The sequence below is a fragment of the Harpia harpyja genome, chromosome 4, assembly GCF_026419915.1.
Source record: "Harpia harpyja isolate bHarHar1 chromosome 4, bHarHar1 primary haplotype, whole genome shotgun sequence".
Classification (NCBI taxonomy): Eukaryota; Metazoa; Chordata; class Aves; order Accipitriformes; family Accipitridae; genus Harpia; species Harpia harpyja.
In genome coordinates this window covers 57,261,420-57,284,629 of record NC_068943.1, presented here as the reverse complement: position 1 = coordinate 57,284,629, position 23,210 = coordinate 57,261,420, and the positions used below count along the sequence as shown (strand labels likewise).

At 39.0% G+C, this 23,210-nt stretch overlaps 1 protein-coding gene and 1 long non-coding RNA gene across 3 annotated transcripts in view; one reads left to right on the top strand and one right to left on the bottom strand.

Annotated features, from left to right (window-relative positions):
* Positions 1-18,240, bottom strand: part of PPP3R1 (protein phosphatase 3 regulatory subunit B, alpha) — a 40,809-nt gene extending 22,569 nt beyond the window's left edge. The window contains exon 1 of the mRNA XM_052784159.1: positions 18,080-18,240. Within this exon, the coding sequence (XP_052640119.1) occupies positions 18,080-18,082 (3 nt within the window). The 5' untranslated portion in view covers positions 18,083-18,240. The remainder of the gene's footprint in view (positions 1-18,079) is intronic.
* A 55-nt stretch (positions 18,241-18,295) lies between these two features.
* The window catches only part of LOC128140446 (uncharacterized), a 41,403-nt gene continuing 36,488 nt past the window's right edge, over positions 18,296-23,210 (top strand). For both annotated transcript variants that reach the window (XR_008234734.1, XR_008234735.1), the window contains exons 1-2: positions 18,296-18,433; positions 19,785-21,155. This is a non-coding gene — a long non-coding RNA (uncharacterized LOC128140446). The remainder of the gene's footprint in view (positions 18,434-19,784; positions 21,156-23,210) is intronic.

Below are 23,210 nucleotides of genomic sequence, written 5' to 3'. Positions count from 1 at the left end.
TTGGCTGTTATACCTGTGCACCAAAGCTTCCCACAGAAACTGAATATTACTAATGTTTCTGTATTTGTTCTGATGCATGGGCACCTCATGGGGTGTTGTCAACACACTATATGTTGTGCTTCCTGCATTTGCTCCTGCACCTTCTACATTACTAATTATCTTTGTTAGCACAGGAAAAACTACAGTGTGCAATTGAAACAGTTAACCAAGACATGTCAGCTGGGGGTCAGAACTAGGGATTATCAAGATAATCAACTTCAATTCTCAAATTACACAAAAAGCTGTCTTCCATCATCCACTACAACTAGAAAAGAATGGGAGTGTTAAGAAGAAAGGTGGCAGAGGCTGGCAGCCAGCATTTAAAAAGAGCCTACTCAGAAGACCCTTCTTCCTCTTCCACAAACATACAAAATGCTTCTCATTCTTTTCTCATTCTCCTCCATACCACCAAAATTAATGATTAATTAAAATTACCTGTTGCAGAGAATTCCTCATCCTCCTCCTTCGAGCTCCTTTTCCACGATGTATTGCCATTTCCATAAAGCTTTAACAATGAAGAACCGCCAGCTTGGTAAAGAGAAGTTTGGGGTTTAGGGTTGTTTGGGTTTTGGGGTTGTTTTTTTTTTTTTAATGACCCTTGTTTAACAAGTTACTAGAGGTCTGGCTGTGATAGGCTGGCACTGTATTCTTCCTCAACAACCACCAGGCAACTTGGCAAACTAAAAAGGATGGTATTTGTTATCGAGGCTGCAAAAACTTTTGCATGAATAGAATATACCACACAGACACATCCACAGTGGTTTAAATATTTGTTAAAATGAATTTCAGACAAAGCCCACAGGCTTTAAGCCACTTAAATATTAGAATTTCTGAATTAACTGATGGTCAGAAAAATATGCAAGATCTCACCTGCTGTAATTTGTACATTTCATATGCAACTTACCAGAGCAATTAAAGCCTAAAAGAAGTTTACAAGAGCACAGATGAAAGACATGCCCAAAGTTTCTGTGGACACCACAACAAATAAGGCTTAAAACAAGACAAACAGGAGTAAGGTTTGACTGCAAAAAAAGCAGCAATAAAAACACCTTCATCTACCCCATTCGGAAACAGTGCGAATACACTTTGCCTTTTTTGGTTAAATCTGATTAGAAAAAAACAAAACACCCTCATCAAACAAACTACTCAATACAGAGAAGTTGTGTCTTAGCCTGAGAGGAGCCTGTGAATCCAGGAAAACGTGATACTGATTATCTTCCAGTATATTTAACAGGAATATCTATCTGTACGCTACAAAAGGAAACTTGTTAATGAGATGTCATAGGTAAGATTGCTAGGGAATCTGGCATTTATGTTTGGCTCAGAGCAATTAAGTCACCTTTCAGGCTTCGCGGTGCAGCCACTAAAAGAAATCTACTTAAAATTGGGATATTAACACAGTTACAAGACTGGACTTAATTTAAGAGCTGATAATAGTGCAGGCTAACTGCCAAAATTTAGAAATTAACATTTAAAACAACTTCGTGACTTTTACATTGTTTTATGCAAAGCAACTACTAAGTACTTGCTTTGCATAAAAGTAATCCAGGCACAGAGTGTGCAACTTCCCCAAATACTAGCTCCTCGGAATTAGCACCTCTCTAGCACAAGACTTCTACTCAAATACTAAGAGAATAAATCTACCTCTGAGGTTCTTATAATCATACCAACATTGAGTCAGATATTGTGATGCAGAAGAATTAAGCAAAGCCAAGAAATTAGAGGGCATGAAATTGGAAAACATGTAGAAGTTCAAGCAACTCAAGAGCAGTGACAGTTTCACTGTTGACCCCAAATACTCAACCTAGTTTCTAAGATCATGACCCACAGAAGGAATTAAAGAAATACATAAAAATGCCTGACACCCACCTCACATTCGGCAAGTTCCAAAATTAAGTATCTTCAAGCAGTATACTGTATTACACTTCCTAATCTTACATTATTTTTCCAGGCCACCAACAAATCCATTCACTCTTCTGTGGAGCAGCCTAATTCCTTGCACCTCTAATCCTGAAGCTAAAATAGTATGACAGCAGTTTAAGATGCAAGACTTCCAAGCTGAATCCAAGACAGACAACAATTTATTGAACCTTCACAATTACAGTTTTCACCATCTCAGCTCTGCTTATGCCCCACTCATTTTTGTAACCCAAGCTGTGGAACAGTCTGACCACATAGTTCATAGCCCTCATCCTGTCTGTCCAAAAATGCAGTATAGTACCTGAAAGTTGGAAACCATCTCATTTCACTTCTCCCATTTGGACTGTCAAATCTGGGCACTTTGTTACCCATTGGTAACATTCAGTTGTCCACATGTGCAACAGAAGGAATTAAACAGGTTACAAACAAGCAAGGAATTCTTACAGGTTATCCATACCCAGAAAAGCAAGGGATTACAGAAAAAAATAAGGAAAGAAAAGGCAAGGAAGAAAAACACAGAAGCAGCAGTAATGGTACCAGGTAAGTAGCACAGACCACAAGTGTGACAGTAAAGGAGTTAGCCATTCAGTTGGTACTGAAGAGTTGTGCTCTCCCGCTCTTCAAGTAAAACTTCCCATTAAAACCAGTAATTTAGTATTATTAACAAAACTCCAACAGCTACAATTGCCATCCTATATCGAATTCAGAGAATGGCGTGGGTCATGAAAGAAACACAGAACATGGTCTTGCAACATGTTAGCAAAGAATAAACAGTATTTTTATGGAAGAGTATCCACCATTTGTTTCTTTAATTCTTTAGTCAACCAAAACCAAGGTGCATATTGCAGCAATGCCTATAGTTATTTTTCTCCTGGACCTTTGAGCACAAGATAGAACTACAGAAGCAAACCATGAAATTTATGTGTTGACCTTAAATCTTAGTGTTTAGTTAGTACTTCCTATGCGCTGTTAAGAGTTCCCTAGGTATACAGAGATAAGGAATGGATTCAACATCCACCAAGTTTTAGGATGCACCCTAAATATTGAAAAAAAACCCCCACACTTGAACTTGCTTTGAAGTTACTCCAAGTGGTTTTGGGACACATTTGCTTTACCAACTATGACTGTTGGTCATTGGGAAAACCCATAAAGCATGAAGGAAAAAAAGCTGCAGGAAGGCTATTTATTCTAATACAAGAGTTTAGTTTATTTAGGAACTTCTCTAGAGATTAACTTCTCTGACTCAGCTACAACCCAGTACTTGAAGCTTCTCATTTTGAAGACACTTAACAAAACATATCCAATAAACAGAGAAACTGAAAACTGCTATCATCTAATTTTTGCACCTTAATGCAAAAACATACATATTTTTCAACTCTAAATTTGCCAAGGGATTGCTGACGTGTTCTCCTCTACTTTTTATTCACATACACAAATATTATTCACATGTTGATTCTACAAGAGTTGAAAAATTGAGAAGCATGTTTTTAATGGCCCAGATAATGTAATAACTGAAGTGTCAAATGCTTTAGAAAGTCTAATAATCTTTTCTCTTTAAAAAAAAAAAAACAAACTAAAAGAACTAGAGAAAATGGACAAGTTTCATTTGGGATTTAAAAAAAAAAAAAACAACTTAGTTATATCTAGTTAACACATTCTTGTCCAATCAATTTATGGTTTCCTTTGAGGAGATAGAAGCATTTTCCATCTTCTGGCAGCCACGATTTTTAAGAGGATACAACTATCTAACAAGATACATCCGCAACTCCTCAGCATCTCTGTTACAATTCCACCTAGCTGTTTAAGACCAGCGACATAAGCCTGCCAACATTCTCTTCCATTCCACCTTCATCTTTGGTTACAGTCTCCATTCTGGGACTACAGCATAAACTATGCTCTCCCCTATACCTGCCAATGAGCACAATCATTAGCAATCAAGTGCAAATTACCTTGAAGGTATGGTAACTTTTTGCCCAACACTTCCAGTTAACACTTCTTGGCAGGTTTACTAGAATTCTGATAAACCACTGAACTTGTATCAGTGCTCAGTTTTTATGTACGATCTTAACTCAAAGGTGAAACTACAAAGGTAGGAGGGACAGGTCTTACAGCTGGTGTTAATATTCTAACTCAACATCTCACCTGAATGCTAATCAACAGCAAACAAGGAAGGCTACAAGCATTTTGTAGTCAAAAAAAGGGACTGAGGGGCAGGTGGGGGGGAGCACCACAGCTTGTTTTAACTTACCTTTGGAAGGAGAAGATTTCAAGTTTTAAATGTGTTATCCCCAAAGTAACCTAAATTTGTTAATCCTGCCTCTAAAGAAAACACTCTTGTGACCTTCAGTACTGAAGGAACTCGAAAAAAGATTAATACCTAATTCTTCAACATGGCATTTAAATTGCAGACATCAGAGATAATGAACCAAGGCAAAGGGGATTGCCGGATTTGGGATTACAGTAGAGATCAAGTCAGGTTAAAACTGTTACAGCATTCTGGCATTGTTGTTCTTTGCAAGTACGCAGAATAAGTGTTATAATTCCCTTTGCCACATTTAAAAAAGTCTTACTACAAAAACCTTATTTTGGATACATTTATTCAATCTGTTCATAACAAAAGAAGTGATGATTCTTAGAAGATTCTTCCCTCTCGGACATACATCAGGTTCTACCGCATGCCCCCTCAGGGTGCAGGAGGCAAGGAAGACTGTACTAGTCTTAGGAAAAGCCTGCAGTTTACTCCTTAGTCACCATCTAATCCAGTCATGGCTCTGCTCAAACTCTGTCAGTCATTTTAAGGGAAGCCACTTGTCCTCTGGCTGGCAGTTGGCCAGTCACTTCTGCTATGCTTTATTTAAATCCTCCACTGTCCACGGGTCTCCTCCAAAATGAGATATTAATGGCTTAAGGCCATCACAGTCAAGTAGCTATTCTGGGATATCACAGGGAAGCCCTAAACCAATGAAGCAAGAAGCAAACCTGAAATTAGAGACAGCTACTGTTGCCAAAGTCTCTACCAGACAGGAAAAATAAAGGAATCAAGAGTGTAATTATAAGAAGATTCAGCCTTTATCTTTAATACGCCATTTGGCTTTATTAACATTAAAGGAAGCATAGAAATAAGAAGTGCATCTATTCAAATGGAATAAAACCCACTCATTTATAAATTTTAATGTTTTGAATATTAAGTGTTCAGGACTGAAAAGCAATCAGTAAAGTCTGTCCAGTTATATCAGGGATTATGTGATTTATATTCATATACATAAATGCCATAGCTTTTCCTATCTGAACTCAGTTACAATTGCAGAGCTTTCAGCAAAAAATCTGAACTTGCGTGATCTTGAAGGTACAATAAATTACTTGGTTTAATCACGTATCTATACATACAGACACACAACACTACTTACTCATCTGCAGGTAAACTCAAGGTGTCTCCAAGAAAAAAAATTGTCAAATTGTCACCCAAGACAGAATGAGACATAAGGACCCAGTAGAAACACCAAAGAAAACAGTTTGCAAAACTGCTTAAGAAAGCACGATCAAAGATGGAAAACAGTTTTACTGCAAAGTCCTTTTCCTGAATTTGGAGAAAAGGAGCCATCAAGTCAGAGCATACATCAATAATGCTATTCACTAGGTATGTGTCTATCCCCACAAATCATCTTACACAAGTTTGATGTAGACATAGTAAAAACCTAAAGGATAACTGGTTTGCTTTAAACTTAACCTCCATTGTTGCATCTGTAGTATGTGTGAATATTAAAGTTTTCTGTTCTATTTTATGATCTCCCTGCCAGAGTTTGCAATATGTCAGGTAGGCAGATAATTAACAGTGCTAGAGACAAATACAGTGCAGTTTTTAAACCAAGGCAAGGCAGAGAAAAGATTGTGCCACATTTGGAAAACTAACAAATAAATCCTTTCATTTGAAGCAGAAAAGCAAAAACTTGTATGTATGAGAAACCATAAGCTCTCATACAAAATAGTAAGAGCTCTCACTGCAAAAACTTGCATAAGCACTGCAATCTGTAAATAAAACTTAAGACAAAAACAGTCACAGGAACAAAAGTGTTAACTTTATGAGCTAAGGTACAATTCCCTGTGTGGTATTAAGACAATTTCACTTTTGGCAGTTCCCAGCTACTACTCTTCAGAGGCAAAACCCCAATCTACTTATGTAATCACTACAGAGCTGGCACTTCTAAAGCTTGCATCACTCTTGAAAATTCTCAGAACCCTGTAATTTTAAGTGCATAAATGAATAATGACCTCTCCAAAAGCCAACGAAAGGAGTTTCCCAGAAAGATTCTGAAGCAACTCAACCTTTAGTAGGGGAACAATAAAGTTCTGCCACCACTAAATCAAAGTAACTTCTGATGCAATTAAGAGTTCACATTAGGTAAGACAGGTTGGTCCTCCATTGCTTCTGGAGGAGTCACAAAAAATTTTGCAAGATGCTAATTTATTTGTTCCACTTACGTTAACATACTGGTTTCATCTACAAAACTTCTTACTAGGTTTACTATACAAGCCTCTTCACTGAAGTTTATTCAATTCCCTTAGCTAAAGAAGAGACCACAGCAGCCTTCTTTCTCAACTTTAAAGATAATTGCAATAGTTTCCCAATCAATCCACCCCATGACTGTGCTGTTACATTGACATAGACCACACCAGTGAAAATGAAAACAAGACCATGCTGTCCAAGCAGAAAATTTGTAATCCAAGTACTAAACAAGGTAGAAGACTGAAAAGACTGCAAGGCAACAGACATATCAATGACAATTAAAAAAAAAAAAAAATACAAACCAAACGATAAATCTTCATGTATAACAGAAGTGGAGTTGAAGAGTTTTAGAGATCATTTCAAAGAAGGCAATTTTGTTCGTAAGTATATAGTGCAAAAGTTTATAATAAACAGTATGGCAGAAAGCATGAAACATGACTGAAGGTTATAACAAGTGACTAAAGTGTCATGGGATTATCAGAGTTAAGGGTCAACATCTTAATAACAAAGAAATGACATCAATTTACACTTAATGGGATACTAGAGAGAAACAAAAAACAAAGCGTTTCACATTGATCTTGTTCTTCAGTACACTGATAGATACAAATTGGATATCGGCCACTTATGATCATCTCCAATTTAATCACTTCATTAACATGAAGGTATTTTTTCCCATCATTGGTGAATATGAACATAGAAAATCCAAGCAACTGCAAACAGTAAATTGTGTTACGGTTGTGTGAAAGAAAAACAACTTCAGATTTGGAAAAGTAAAGTAACATATAGAACAAAGGAAACAAAAAACTTCATTCAAAACATTAAGCATCACTGAGAACCTGGAGGGACTATGAACAAAGTCACACAGTTTTCACCAGTAATTAAAACAGATTATACTTAAACTATTATTTAGCATCTTATAGTCTGTCAAATGAAGACAGACAAAACTACCCAAAAGAGTTAAAACTTTTTTTACAGGTAAGGTATTTAGTAGGCAATTAAAGCTTTCAGCTTCTCCCTTTCTCCACAACAATTTGGAGATAAAACAGTTTTTGTCCAAAGTACCCTCCCTGAAAACAACGTTCAAAACTTCCACTCCAACACAAAGGAATAGAACAGTGGTCCAGCAAAATTGGGAATTAATCACTGGCTGACCTACATAGAAATAGGAATAGAAAAGTTATTTTACAAAAAGATATTAACTTGACCTAAAGCCATATTGAAATATAATTTACTATATATAGATATACTCTCTGAGGCTGCTTTCTATTACACCTATTTAATTCTCAGCACTTCCATAGCACTGTAAAACCCAAAGAGAACTAGGGAGCTTCAGCAAACAGCTCTCTAGAACAATCGCAGTACAAACTCTGCCAAGTTAATTGGCAGTTCAATACCTCCCTCCAAAATTAACAGAAACAGTCAAAAATTAGTTATATTCTCTGTAATACTTCCAGTCAAGCACTCTTGCCACTGAATTGATGAGGGGTGTGAAAGGTAGGCTTTCTTTTCTCTTCATTGTTTTTTAAACATGCTTTAGTATGTTGTGGAAATTATTGTCACTTAAAGGTATAGTACTTGTTAACATGCTTGCAAATTTAAAAATTACTCCAAAAATAAGTTAAAAAAGCTAAAGGCAAGTGTTATCAACATCTGTAGAATCAAAAACTCTACCTCTTAAAAATATGATTTGTGACACTCCAAATACAAAAAAGTGAGTAAAACTAAGGGTGACCCAGCCTTCTGAAGTTTCTGAACTTACTGATTTTGCTTGTACCAAGAAGATATAACACTGAAAGCCCTAACTCTACAGGCAGGAAGAAAACCAATAATCGTTAGATCAGTTTCACACTACTATTCAGCAATGCCATGAGCATTAGAAAGGCATAATAATACTTGCAGAGGGTTTTCCAAAAGCAGAAGAGGAGCTATAGTAGTCACAGAACCCCCACTAGAGAAAACAAACCTCCTCCCTAACTTCTGCAAGAAACGGCTACAGGCCTGCTTGTGACTGATCAGATATATCTCACATATGTATCAGGCTGAGGCAAACATGAAAGATGAGAACCTAGCTGGAAATGAAATGGAACATGTTATCCTCTGACAGCAAGCGACAAGCATACAAATTAATGTATTTGTTCCCAACGTATCTGGTAAATGTCCCCCACCACAAACTGTTCACCAACTTATGCAAGCAAAGAATGGGAGATCAGTATCAGTTGGAAAGTAAGTTTAGAAGGCTTCATTTTTTCAGGGGGTTTAGACATAGCAGGTTCACTGTACTGCTGCAAGTAGTATTTGTGGAAGGGAAAGAAAATAGCAAACATATATTCTAGAAATGAAGACAACAGATTATACTGCATCATATAACAGTATTATACTACTTAGTGTAAAAGATGATACTACAGTTGAATATAATTCCCTGTTCACAGAAGTAGGTTGGAAATACTCAAGAACAATGTGACCAGCACATCTTTCTCTACCAACTGCTTATCTTAAGTTTTTAGATTTTAACAGTGTATTCAGTAATGAGTTAACTGCAAAGGTTAAGGCTTTGTGAACAGTTGCATGGATATTTTTAAATGGATGTGAAAAGGCCTGCAGGAAAAAGAAAGCTGATGCAGCTCTACTGTACTGCATACAACAGTCTACTAACAGTTTAAGAGAGTCAAACGTCCTTGAGCAGGGAAGTTTAAGTGCCCATTCAGAGAATATTGCCAATTCACACAACCTATACCACAAGGACTTAAAACAGATTCAGGAAAGTCACACAGGTCAGTGTACAGTACTCACTCAAATGGTCTAGGAGCACAGAAACAGACTGCATAAATAGATGCTGTCACCAGCCTTTCTTCCCATTTAAGAAATTTATAAACAGTTTAATACCTCTTAGTGTGAAAAAGGGAAATCTGAGTTTGAAAGACAGGAGATAGGCATCTTATCAGCTCAACAAGAGGAGAGACAATGGAAACAGTACAGTAAAAAAGATCATAAAGGCAAGTAGACAATAAAATGTCATTCAGGATCTACCACAAAAGAAGCTGAAGAACACTGCAAAGTATTATGTAAAGGACATGTATCTGAAAACAGAATAGATAGTTCAAAAATGGGATTTGATTTCACAAACTGACAAGAACAGAAAACAATCAAGGCGGCAAAGATGCAGAACTGGGCAAGATGTGCAAATCAAAGGAATAAACAGACTATGCTGAAGGGGAACTGTTGCATAGCTACAGAATCTGCAAAAGAGAGACTGTATTCCAGTATTCTTAACCATTTCTGATAGTTAACACTTATCTTAATACTTAGTTCTTTTTTTTTTTTTCCCCAAAAGGAAAATAACTTTATCAGAACTTACAGCTGTCAGCTAAACACATTGAGATGTTTTAACAAGCTCTGGTTTAGTTTATGCCACTCAAGGACTCACGAAGAATTCAGTAAAGAATAAAGATGAGTCATACGGTTTGAAAACAGGCCCTACCAACACTGTGATCCAATACACAGGAATCAAAACCACTGTAATTAAAGTATAAAGAATTTTACAAAACATTAAACAGGTCTTCTGGGCATTACTAGCTTCCATTCTAAGTGAATAGTTAGAATTTCCAGCAAATTAGGAATTTATTTTCCGAAAAAGATGCACAGCAAATTTCTGAAGTCTTCCAACTATCATAGACTTCCCAATCAAAGAAAAGCAAAATGAAACATAGTAATAAACAGAAAAATACCACACTGCTTTCAGTTAAGGCTTTCACTGCCCCCTACTAGAGAGCATTACAGTACTACTACATCATTACATACAACACCTAAATCTTAAACAACCATCTTCTACTTCCCCTCAATTTTAGTCCCTTTTACTCGCATGACTTTTTGTTTTCTCACCAAGAAAGGGAATTTGGCCACCTTCTAGCTCACTGTTCATTTTTTCAAGGCCTCTCAAAAGATGATTTTTCAGAATTGAACTCTGGCAAATTCAGCTGCACAACACTAGAGTTGTACTCTAACATTCAAGACTACACAAGATTCAAACTTACTAACCTTTTATATTTTATAAGTTACATTTGTCACTAATCTCATTTTTCAATGCACTGTCTGAAATAAAAAACTAACACCAGTGGTACCCAATGCAAATGCTTTAATCTTATTACTGAAGTAACCAAATTTAGTGTTTTGAATAAAATATTTCAGGAAAACTAACACCATTTTTATGACAATCCCTGAAAAAGTTTAAGGGTAAGTAGGAAACAGATATTTTACTAGACGCCCCTATGAAGAACAGTGATTAGAGTGCTAAGATAGTCTACTTAAGTCAAATATAAAAATCAAGTCTATTTATTCATATGGCATTTTTTGTTATTGCTGTTCATAAGTTCTCCTATTTATCATTAATTTTTTCTAGACTTCCTAGCAGATCTACATGCAATCAAGCTTTATCTGAGAAATCTGTGAAGTATTCTTTCAGTGTTATCAACAAAATTGACCCATGACTGCTCAGATACCAAGGTGCTAAGCCTGTAAGCAGTAGCTCAATACTAAATCAAACTTCCCCGAGGGAACATCATTACATACAGAACACTAAAAAAGCTGTTCAGACATCATGCCTACGAAGTGCATGAAAAGTTCTCCTTCATAAATTCAGGCCTAAAGTCATACCCATGAGTTTATTTCAAAAAAAACCCACTCCTTTTGAAGTCCTCTCAGCTAGCCATAGTATCATTGAGCAGAGGGAATTCAAGTGAGTTCTTTCAACTTCAGTGATGCTATTCAGAACCTACAGTCAGCAGTGAAACAACAGTTGTTTTGTCTTTTACTACCTATTACCAAAACCCCAAAACACCTGATAAACGTATGCAGAGGAGCTATTCACGGGGTGACAATGGAGAAGGGGTAGAAAAAAAGAGAGTACTGTAGCTGAGGTCTTCCTTCTCAAAGTTTCCAGCTGCTTAAAATAAAGGGTAAAAAGCCTCCATATTTGTCACAAATATATCGAAGGTAGAAAAGAAGTTCCACAGAATTTAAAGATGATCCTAAGATTATACTCTTGTGAGAATCACAGTTGAACCCACTTTTCCAGTAGCTGGGTTTCTTCCCAGAAACATAGTAAGCCTGGCCTTCATTTCTGGGCTTCCTAGCTCTCACCCCATCCTTTCCTCTCCTGCCCCTCCCAAACTCTGACTGAAGTTCTTTAACAAATGTCTTACTACATTTTTTAATTCTTACTTTACCCAACTTAGACAATGACACAAAGTGTTTGTGAACTTCAAGCTGACTGCATAAGGTTTTTAAAATAGGCACAGTATCAGCTTACTGGGGGAGTTCCGGTTCTTTGCCTTAACAGTCTGCTTAAAAATGTCCATCAACACAGACTTCACAAATATTCACCTGAGTGTATTAACTGGCACAACCTGTTTACAGCTTGGAAGCCAAGATTTTTATTGGCAGTTCATGAGCAATGTGGTCCTTTAATCCAAAGCATTTAAAGGGTTTCTGACACTACTTTAATGCAGTCAAGGATAATTATTTATATCGCATGGGATTCTTCCTTAATTGTGGAACGGAGTATCAATAGCATGGCCAACTGACTGTCAAGTTACAAGCAAGTCAGATATAGTCTCCAGCCTGTTTTGCACCATCTACATAGTTTTGCCAAGCAGTTAAAGTAACAATCTGCTTGTGGCTGTGCTAGGTACAATCTAAAAGCAAGATATAAAACATTTTAATGGTCTTTCTGTTTGTGGAAAAGGCCTAATAAAGTATAGTTACCAAATTAAAATTTTCAAGCTACGCATTTAGAAAGCTACATAAAATGTCAAGATTAAGTTTTCTTATTTAAAAGAACTGTCATTCAAAAAATTACTTCACTTGAAAGATGTGGGGTTTATTCTTAGACACATCTGAAAGTTCTTAAAAAAAAAAAAAAGAAAAGAAACTCTGCACAGACTTTTGCCATTCAAATTATACAGAACAGACCTGAATAGGAAAACAAGCCATAGTTTAAGTTTAACCCTGGTTAAACTTATCTCGATATTCAATATTACTAAGGAAATACAGTATTTCACATGGTAACCAAAATAATCTAGCTACATCATACCTCAAGCAGAATATATTGCTTCTAGTCATGTACTTAAATCACTACAAAATCCTTAATTTCAAGTCATTTAAGCTCCCTGATCATTGATTCAGGGAAACAGCAGTGAAAACATTCCCAAAATACTTGAACTGGTATACCGAAAGATCTATCTATTCCAGATTAAAGTACGCTGGTCCATATCCAAGCCTGCCCCACTTCATTCAGCACATCAAGGTAATCTTTGTAGCAGATCTTTCTCACACTGCTGATGTCAAGATTACTTTAGGCCACTGACATCTAAGAAACTGAATAGCTTTTATGGGATATAAATGTCCACTTCCAGGTCTAATCTCTAAAAGAAGTTACTTTAAGCAGCTAACACAATGCTACAAAGACACTGAAAGAAGGCAGTGTGTGACCAAGCTTTCAACCACTGCACACCATCACATGCCTTAAGACAAATGGACAGTGCACAGCACATTTCCTAGTGGCTGTATTCTAACTCAAATAACTCATCAGCCCCAAGACCTCAAAATTTTTAGCAGTTGATTTGATTTAGACTTCTTATTTTTAGAGCTACAAACACATTATCCATTTCTGACATCACATACTAATGTTAACTTCTAAACAATAAAAAGGACCTTGGATAAGTTATTATGACCACTATGACCTCAACCTTTTTCATTTGTAGAACAAGGACAGTATTTACCAGCTTCACAAGAGCACAGCAAGATAAGCTCTTATGGTCTTTAGGAAATAAAGAAGTGTTTAAGTAATTTATATAATCAAGCCAGCCAATAAAATTCTTACAGTTTCCAGGAGTTCCAACTTCTTTTCTGTTTTAATTAACAGGGACATGCACATAAACCAAGATACTTATTTTTCTTACAATATCCTGCTCAGAAGGTTCCAACTGCATAATCTTTAAGCATAAGCACTTTTCACTCCTCTCTTTTGATGTAGATCCATGCCTCTCATCATTCCTTCCCCATCAGTTCAATCTTTACTCCCCCATCCTTGCAGTGCTTGCTCCTCCAGAAGCAGAGGAGTTTGATCATGACAAGGACATCACACAGTAGCACCTTCCCTATTTCTGCTGACAATTCTGGCAAAGAACTAGCATGTAGGAAGCACGGGAACAGCCAGCCCCCTTTGCTCCCATGGCCCTTCTGTAGGGAACACACAGGAATAAACAAATTTAGGAAAAGAGAAAAACATATAGGCCAGAAGAAGGAAAGGATCGAAAATAGGGAAATGTGTCACTAAATGAATTGGCTGCTAATCAACAAAGAACAAACAGTGCAGTGTAATTTTTCTCCCAATTAGTAGTTCACAAATGATACTACCCAGAGCAGGAGAACAGGCTTGGGAGGAAAGAGGAAGGGCAAGGACATCAAGAGCAAATTGCTTTCAAGAAGTCATATATTAGCTCAAATTACAAAAAAGTTTTTCCTATGAACACAATTTTTGGTCACCATTTCATATAACTAAACCAAAGACTTAACAGTTTCATGCTCAATTACCATTCAAACTTAAAACATTTCAGGAGAGGATGCAGTTTTCTTTAACAAAACTCAGCTAAAACACAGGCAGTAATAAAGGGGAGGGAAAGCAAAAGAATTCTTTTACGAGCAGGGAAATCAAAGCAATGTTGAAAAATCTTATGCAAGTGTAATTTATGAATTACAGTAGGAGAATGCTATTAAGCATACGTACAATTAAAAAAAAACTATTCCTTCTGCAACACTGCCAAGTAAGCACTGATTCAACAGCCAGCTATAAGAAAGCTGTAAGATCTTCACTGCTGGATTCATTTCTTCTTGAAAGTATGTATTGTGTCAATCAAAACTGATGAATAATTTTCTCATAGTAGCTTGGCTACACCTTAACAATTTTTTTGTATGTCTTTCTGACATACAAAAATGAGGGAAACGAGGAGGCAGAAGCAGACCAAGAAATGATTTGGCACCAAAATGCGCATTTCTGCCTCATTTGTTTCCCCAGAAATACCAGAATTACTGAAGACTCCTTTTCTGATCAACAGAAGATCGTCCCATCTCCTTTATCAGTGAAAAACCCAATTTAGATGTTATTAATGTCACTCCCTTAAAGCTTCCCTTTTAGTGCTAAGTCAGATGCCTTAGAAGATCAATATTCTGAAGTTCCTGAGGTATGCCCACCACAAACCATTTTCCCCTCAAACTACTCAATTTTCATTCCTATTGTTGAATTAATAGTTTAACCATATAAAGACAGAATTCTACTTCTACTGCAGAAATAGTGAAAAAAAGTAATTACTTTATAAAAAGTCTCTTTCCTCCTCCATCAACAGGATCTGTCTTCCTTTCTAGATCACAGTCAAGTAAACTTGCATAATCAAATTGGCCTCTAAACTATGCCTCTGAAAATTACTTCCAAAATAAAATCTTTTATTAAACAAACCAGCTTAAATAAGCCTACCAAATACTTCTTAAGACCTACAACGAGCTTCACAGTTTGAATCCTAGACCATTTTATTCCACCTGTGGCAGAAGACCACTAGTAGGCTGTGAAACATAAGACAGACCACGTAAGTGCCTCCAGTTCCTGCCACCTGTTACAAAAGTGAACCGACTATTCAGATGTTTGTAATGATAGCAGTGAAATGATGATTTGGTAATGGAGTAACTAGTTTTTTCTTCAGCTAAGAACCAACATATTTAATACCCTCCCTAATAAATAGTAAACAATGAGTCAAGATGGTCTTCAGGCTTTTTTGTTGTTGTTGTTTTATTGCAAAAAATGTTTTGGTTAGAAACACTGCTAGATCAGGTTCAGCTGGAGAAAATGCACCAGAAGCACCGCTACTCAAGTAAAGTGGGTCAAAACAACTGAGTAAGAGTGTAGCTAAGAAGGTGGACACACTACATAACATGGTTTGGATGACAGGATCCTGTGGAATTCTGTGTCTTCTGTCCTACAACTACAAAACTCAAAAGCTGGATATAAACCAGAATACAGACCGTCCTGAGAAAACAGAAATTACCTATCCAAACCCAAGATTGTTTAATAGCATCTATCTGTGCTATCTACCTTTTCCTAGAAAATACTACTCATAGGAAAATCTTGCTAAGTCAACTCTGACAGAAATAGCGTATCAACATTACTTCTAGCATTACATAATGGACTCATCTTATGCTCTGCCTGATAGATTATTTTAGAACTGGCTATACCAAAACATCCAGAACTACATTCTTTGACTCACTACATGTTTATGTTTTATCTTAAGCTACCTAGAACAAACACAAGAATACATTCACCTCTTTCTCCACTGTAACTGTCAGCTCTCTGGTCCTGTAAGAGCACAAAAGAAATGTTACCCCAAACTGTAAAAAAGGATTGCTCTATGCTAATAAAGGTTGAAACAAGGTCTGCTCCATTAAAAGTGAGCTGTTCCAGTGAAAACATCCACAGGGTAATGACAGTAAAAAGAAAAGCAACTTAAATGTTTTTTTTTTCATGTTTATCAGCTATTTAGTTTTAGCTTGGTTTTCAGACTACAAGGCACCTAAGATCAGTTGTTATCGGAACCAGCAAACTGACATAGCTACAGTGAAAACTCTCCTGCTGTTGTTACTGCTTATGTCAGCAAACGAACACCTTTACTGGTAGAGATAATATCCAGCATACCTTTTTTCCAGCTTCTGCATTTACACATTGCAATTGATCATACACAAATACTGTTCAAGAAATCGCAAAGTAATAATCAATCAACATGACTGCACCATCAAAAGATGCTAGGACAGCTTCAGTTACAACAAAATGGAGGGAAAAAATAATCAAAGTTAATTACACATGAAAAGTTAGGTTCATTCCAAGTCACTAACACACATGGGCATTCATGGTTAAATAACATTTTCTTTCCTTTTATGCATGTTAGCATATCTCCTCAGGCAAGTCTTTGAGAACACAATTTTCACAGAAGACCCAACTAATGGCAGTATGAGCACAACTGTTGTGTGGAAGATGATCACTGTTCATCTATACATTCACAGCAATTAGCAGTATTGCAACCATGGCATAATTACCAGTAATAACTTTTTTCTTTTTAAGTCTCAGTTTCATTAATACCTTGTTCTCAAAATACAAGCCTTCTTTTCTCACAGTCTTAATGTACTCCAAGACTGTGTGAAGGCATTCAAGTAAAGACATTGGTTTAGTACCCAACTGAAACCAAACCTTTATACATTTCAAAATATTTCTCCAAATGCACATCTAACAGACATTAAAGTGTACACACAAAGACAGCCTGAACATGATGCATCAGTTTCTGCTACAACTTTATTTTTTAAAGGGAAGACTGCAATCCCCTGCTTAAAAACAAAAGAAAACCCATTTTTGGCTCCCAGGCCCTGTGAAGTCTAATGTGAAATGTGATGAACAGCTGACCTTGCTCTTAAAGGGTTAAGAACCAAAAAGTTTAAACCACTTATATTTTTCCAGCTGTAAAACCAAAAAATTCTGAGTCTTCCTGCAGCCAGAGTACTGGATAATTTAGGCTAAAATAAATGTTTATTAAAGAAGGGCGTTGATTTCTTGGCAGCGGTGAAAAGCAGGAGACACCCCTAGTGTCGACGTAAAACACTACACGACTCCATACTGTATATCTGGGTTAATTTTACGGCAGTAAAAGGGAAATTTAAATCGTCATGATTTAAAAAACAGAGCAACTCAAATGCACACACCTGGACATACCGCATACCTTCTTCCTGCAGTCTCAAAACCCGCATGCCTATCATATTTAAAGTGTCAGCTTTCTAAACCCGGACCAATTGAAGTATACATCATCTAGCCTGTCTCCCTGCCATCGGCTACGTGCATTATAGCTTTCCGGTCTGCACATGAACAGAAAAACGCTGCTGCACCAAGGGGGGGCGGGGGGAACAAGACCCTATTGAGATTGCAAAACAACCACAAGACACCACTACCAAAATGCCGGACTTGCTTAGGGCGCTGCTGATACATCTGGAAAACAGATGAAGCGCAGGCCGGGGAAGGCGAACCCCCGGACTGAGGGGAAGGGGGGAGGGAGAGCGCGTTTGGGGGAAGGGGGGAGGTGAGGGGGTGCCGAAGAGCGAGGCGAGGCGGGGAGAAAGGGAAGGGCCGAACCCGATGAGCGCTGCCGGGGTGGAGGGGGTGGGGGGTAAGGCGGCGGAGGGAGCAGGCGGGGAGGCAGCGGGGCGTATGGGGGCGAGGCGGCGGCGGGGAAGCGGGGGGACGTGCCCGCCCCCAGGGAGAGGCGCAGGGCGGCCGCAGCGGCGGCCCGGAGGGAGGGGAAAGCCCAGCGAGGCGCTCGCCCGCGGGAGGACGTGGACGGCTCGGGGGCGGGAGGCGGAGGAGACGGGTCAGAGGCAGGGCAGCAGCAGCGAGGCGGAGCGGCGGTCGGGCCGGGCCGGGCCGCGGAGCCATTGCCTCGCCCCCCACCCCCGTGGCCCGGCCCGGTCTGGAATATTCCGGCGGGGCGGGAGCGGGGGACTTGGCACGGAGGGACAGCGAGGGAAGGTCCTCACCATGGCGGCGGGTGGGCGTCAGGCGTCTCCCCCGCAGCTGAATCCACGGAGCCCCGGCCTCGCTGTGCGTGTTCGGCGTCGCCGTCGCCGCCGCGCCCCGGGCCTGCCGCTGCCGCCGACTCCGGCTCTCCTCACTGCGGCAGTGGCTCGCGCTGACCTGCAACGGCGCACAGGGAGCGACGGAGGGGGCACGAGCAGCGCTAACGCTCGGCAGCGGGGGCGGAGCCTCCCACATCCGGGCACCCGCCGCGCCGAGCACCGCCCTCGCGGGGGGCGGGGCGCGGCCCTGACGTCACCAGCGAGGCGGGGGAGGGAAGGGAGCGGAGTGGAGTGCAAAATGGCGGCGGGGTGAAGGTGGCAGGGGTTGTGGGGGCGTAGGTGGGTAGGAGTGGCTTTGGCTGTTCTGCTGGGTTCCGTAAGAGCGGGTGGAAGGCTTTGTGAAGACGGGGACTTGGGAGTCTCCGCTGAGGGGTTGTTCTGCTGCTGGGAGGTCCTTTTTGTAAGGCCTTAGGTGTTGAGTATTGCCATAAGACAGGCCTGTTTCTGCTTCCTTAGGCCTCTGCCCAGGGAAGGGTTACCCCGGTGTTCCAGGGGCTGTCAGAGCTGCTGGTTGTTCTTGTTCTCCCACACCCCCTCTGCTTAGGTTGGCTCCCCTCAGCCACTTTATAAGCTGTGCTGCTGGAGCCCTTGCTGCTCTAGCTTCCTTCCTTGTTCCTGCATCACTTCTGCTCCCTGCAAAATAAGAGGAAAAAAAAAAACAAACCCAAAACCCCAGCTCCAGGCAGGGAGAAAGCTCAGCACAGGTGGGCCTTTAGAAGCATAGCTCTAAGTGGTGCCTGCTTTCCTTATGTTCTGGCTGGTTTTTTCCTCTGGTTTTTAATTTAATGAAAGGTTATATTGCAAGAGACTATCCAGTCTGGAAGGTGCTCGGTACTTAATAGCTTTCAGAGTATTGTGTTTAAGTAGTGTTAATAGTTAATTATACAAAACTAAAGGAATTGTGCTGTGATGAGATAATTCTCAAAAGTATTTACATGTATGTTTGTGGTTTCATGCCAGTAGTTAATGCTTTGTACCCTGGACAGTTTACAAAATAAAATGACTGGTACAGTTGAATGCAAGCTAAGATGAAAGATGTAGTCTTCGTAACCCCTTTAAGGCAAGATTTAGGGCAATGCAACTGACTGCTTGCATAAGTAAGGCTGACCCTCAGGGAGTGATCTCTATATATTGTAAAGTTTTAAGTAGGCCAGGTGACACCTTTAAAAACCTCTGTGAAGGGTAAAGTAAAGTAGGGAGTAAAGATGGGTTGATTTTGCATTCCTTTTGCTGTTTTTGCCCTTCTTTCTGTGCTTGCTCTGCTGAATGTGTTTATTTTGGAGCACCATGACACAGCGCGTAACACTGTGACAAATGAAGTGGTGATGTGAAAATAATAATTACGTATAAAATATTGTTATGTTAATACTACCAAAGAGAAGATTCAGTACCATGTTGATGTTTTCAGGCATTTGCTATTTGGCTCACAATAGCTAGACACTTTGCCAGGGAAATGCGAATCAATCCTGCCAAGTTCAAGGTGAATGGCAACCTAATTTGTGGGGGAAGGGAAGACTGGATTATTACTTTAAAACCAGGTTAATTTTTAGGACCATAGCCAAGCATGAGCTTTCCAGTCTAAAATGGTAATTTCCTCTCCTTTCAGCTTCTTCTGGAAAAGGAACTGCCTTGTCACTGTTGCCCTGTTTGTGGGAGTCTGAGCTGGTCTAAGGCTAGCAAAGGTTACCTTAAGAGTTCCTGGAGAAACCTGGAACCTGGAAATCAAATGCTGATGCACAAATGCTAAGAGGAATGGGGAATCTCCTATACAGAAGCCTGCTCAGGAAACTAGATAAGTAAAGGGTGACTGTGAAGTTCAGGAACAGATTAGAAATTCTCATCTAAAAGATTGAAGCAAAGCACAGCAATAAATGTGCAGTTCTTAGAAATTGTTAATGACTGATGAAGGTTCTGTTTGGAAACTGATACTTAGCATGCCTTCATGTCTGCAGGAAGGGGTGAGCTTGACTGGGAAGAACAAAGAGTCGATTAGGGAGATTGCACAGAAAAACCTAGCAGAAATAAGTAAACGAAGAACATGGGGATGAGTGAAACTAAGTGGTGGTGAACAAAAGGTAATTTGCACCAGAAGAAAGCAAAGCAAACACTAATGCATAACTGTAAGCTTTGAGTTAATAGCAAATCAGGAAAAAAGGCTTTGCTGGTAAGAACCAACACCAGTGGTAATATGGTCTAGGGAAGGCATTTCCTGCCTTTTCTTATTAACAGGTACAGGTAGCTAGGACAACTCTTCAACTCTTCTTTTGGGAGGGGGTGGAATTCTAGTTGCTAGGATGTCTAGAAATAAAACATTCCTAGATTTCACTGAAAACTAGTATTAAAACTGACTATACTTTAGAAAAAAAAATAAAAATAATAACTGAAGATCTCCAAAAGAAAAATAAATTCTTATGTAAAACGGTCTTCCTGCTTACATCTCTTGTCACTGCAGCCTTATCTAGCAGGTGCAAATCTGGAGTAAAATCAGCTAAATGAAGTTGAACATAGCTAGAATTTCTTTCATTTAACGTAATGGGACTAAAATAAGCAGAAGTGAGGAATACAATACCTTAATTGTTACCTTTTTAAGTTCCAAGTAGAGACAGCCAAGAACTTATGGAAAATATATTTTTAATACCTTTTTCTGTTGTGCAAATGTGTCAAAGTTGCTTTTCTATGTGACTTCTAAGAGAAGTTAAAAATGCAAGTTGGCATTTGTTAGTGTGTAGATAAGAGGCTGTAGAAAACCATGACTTGCATTTAACACTTTCCATTATATTACCTGTATTTCTGACTAGCGTTTTTGCAAATGTTGATATTTGAAGGTGTTTTTAGAGCAAGTTTCAGACAATGCTGTGTTGTGTCAGTTTCTGGCTTTAGTAAAGCTCCTCTGCAGCATAATAACCACCATTCAAACTAGGATAAATATGTATCTCTGTATGATTGGAAGCTGTTTTAGCTACAGATAAACAAACAGGTATGTAAACTCTGTACCTGTTTGGGTTCTTCAGTGTTATTAACAGTAATGCTGTGGCTTGCATAGTGCTTGACCTAATGTTCGGAAGACAATTTCCATGTTCCTGCTTACGTGTCTGGACTCCAGCTACAGTTCTTTTCATAGCATGCTTCTTTGAAAGTGCTATTTGTGATGCCTTGTATGTCTCTTAAGTTTTGACTTTTTTTAATATAGCATGTATCTTTGATCCCCTTAGCATATCCTTCTTTGTCTTGCCTTGTGCTGGTCTTCATGTAAACATCCCTTACTCACAAACATAGCTGGATGCAATTTGTATGGAACATTCCCCTCCCTGTTAACCCAGGGTGAGGGCTCCTGCCTAATTAAATAATCTTCTGCCCTGACCCTTAACAGGCTGTAAGCAGCTTTTACTAGCAAAGCAGGTAAACTCTTGGGACAGTGCAGTAAAGCTTGAAAATACAGGATTTTTAAGCATATGCATGTTCTTATGAGCTCCAGTAGTGTTTTATAAAAATAAATCAATTCTTGTTCTTCTTTAATGCTCTAGAAGGAAAAAAGGAAAGCCACTTTTTATGAACTGGCTTTGAGGGAAAGTGCTTTCTTTCAGCTACAGTGGGTGGGGGAAGCTGTATTTTATCAGCAAAAGAGGAAGCCTTTTTAGATAGAAATGAGAACTGTCCTTTCTCAGCATGTTTGAATTGCTCTATTAGTGCAGGTCCTCAGCTCTAATGTCTGTAAAACCAATGCACCATATTTATTCATCTCATTTCATTTGTAATAACAGGTAGAATAATAAGTAAATCTAAAGATACAATACTGACTAGAACTGACAAATGGTTGGAAAGATAAAATGCCTCTCATTGTATCTCTCTTACACCTACATCTGTCTTTTCAGTTGAAAGAAATCAAAGGGAGTCTGCCCTTATTTTCTTGCATATTTGTGAGAGCTTGTATAAATTGCCAAGATTTGGGAGGAGAGGGAGATGATATTTTTCAGATGCAGTAAGGCACAGCTGAAAAAAACTGGTCAAATGAAAGGGTTAGGGACGCAGGGGAACACTGCTCTCTTTTACCTAGAAAATGAGGACTAGGAGTCTCCTTAAGACCAGAAGAATGGCGTGGGCCACAGAAGCCTTGTGAAGCTGTAGGTTAATAGGGTGATTTTTGGTTACCCGTTGGTTCATTTTGCATCGCTGCAGGATGCTGGATTTCAAATTGCTAGAGCAAGTGCAGATGTATAGTTGTCTTGCATATGTGCATTTACTGAAACAGTGGTTGTAAATGCATCTGATCTGTGGATCTTGCTGCCCAAGGTGGTGTGAATTAAATGTCCTGATAGTAGGATTATTTCTTCGGGTACCCTTTTCAGCTCTTGGTGGTAATTAACAGCCCCCAAGGACTTGAAGCCACAGATTGAAAATCACTGCATGAAACTTTTTTTTCTTAACTGCATTATAAAGAGTGGTCTTCTGATTTCCCAGACTTACTGCCAGGTCTGGCTAGGATAAACTGGGGATAAAAGTGCTTTCTCTATCTTTGACCCTGTGCCTGTAATTGTATCACTGTATCACATAGCTCTCTACAGAACAAATACATGGAAACAATTTGCAAGAAAGAGTGAGACTAAAAGGTTACATTTTTCTTGAGACTCTACTGTTTGCATAATAATTTCATGTAGTGATCTTATTTGTCTAGCAGCTGATAAGATTTCTTGATGGCATCCAGCTGTAGCTAGGGTTGGTATAATTGGCTGCTTTTTTCTGAAGACATTTGTTCTGGGGAACTCTGATAAGAGCTGTGGGCTGACTGCTCAAAGACTTTGCTACAACTGGAGGCAAGTGTGGCAAGCAGGAGTACAGTGTTTGATTTTTTTTCACTGATGTGCTTGCCTACCACCATTGTAAAGGCTTATTGCTTTCGTTTAACTCTGCTAGAGATACATGTGTTGGTCTGACTTGTGAAGTTCTTATCTTCCTGCAGCAACTGATTAGGCAGTAGTGACTGGCCTGCACAGGATATTAATGAGCTATTAATGTAGGTAACTTCAATCTTGTG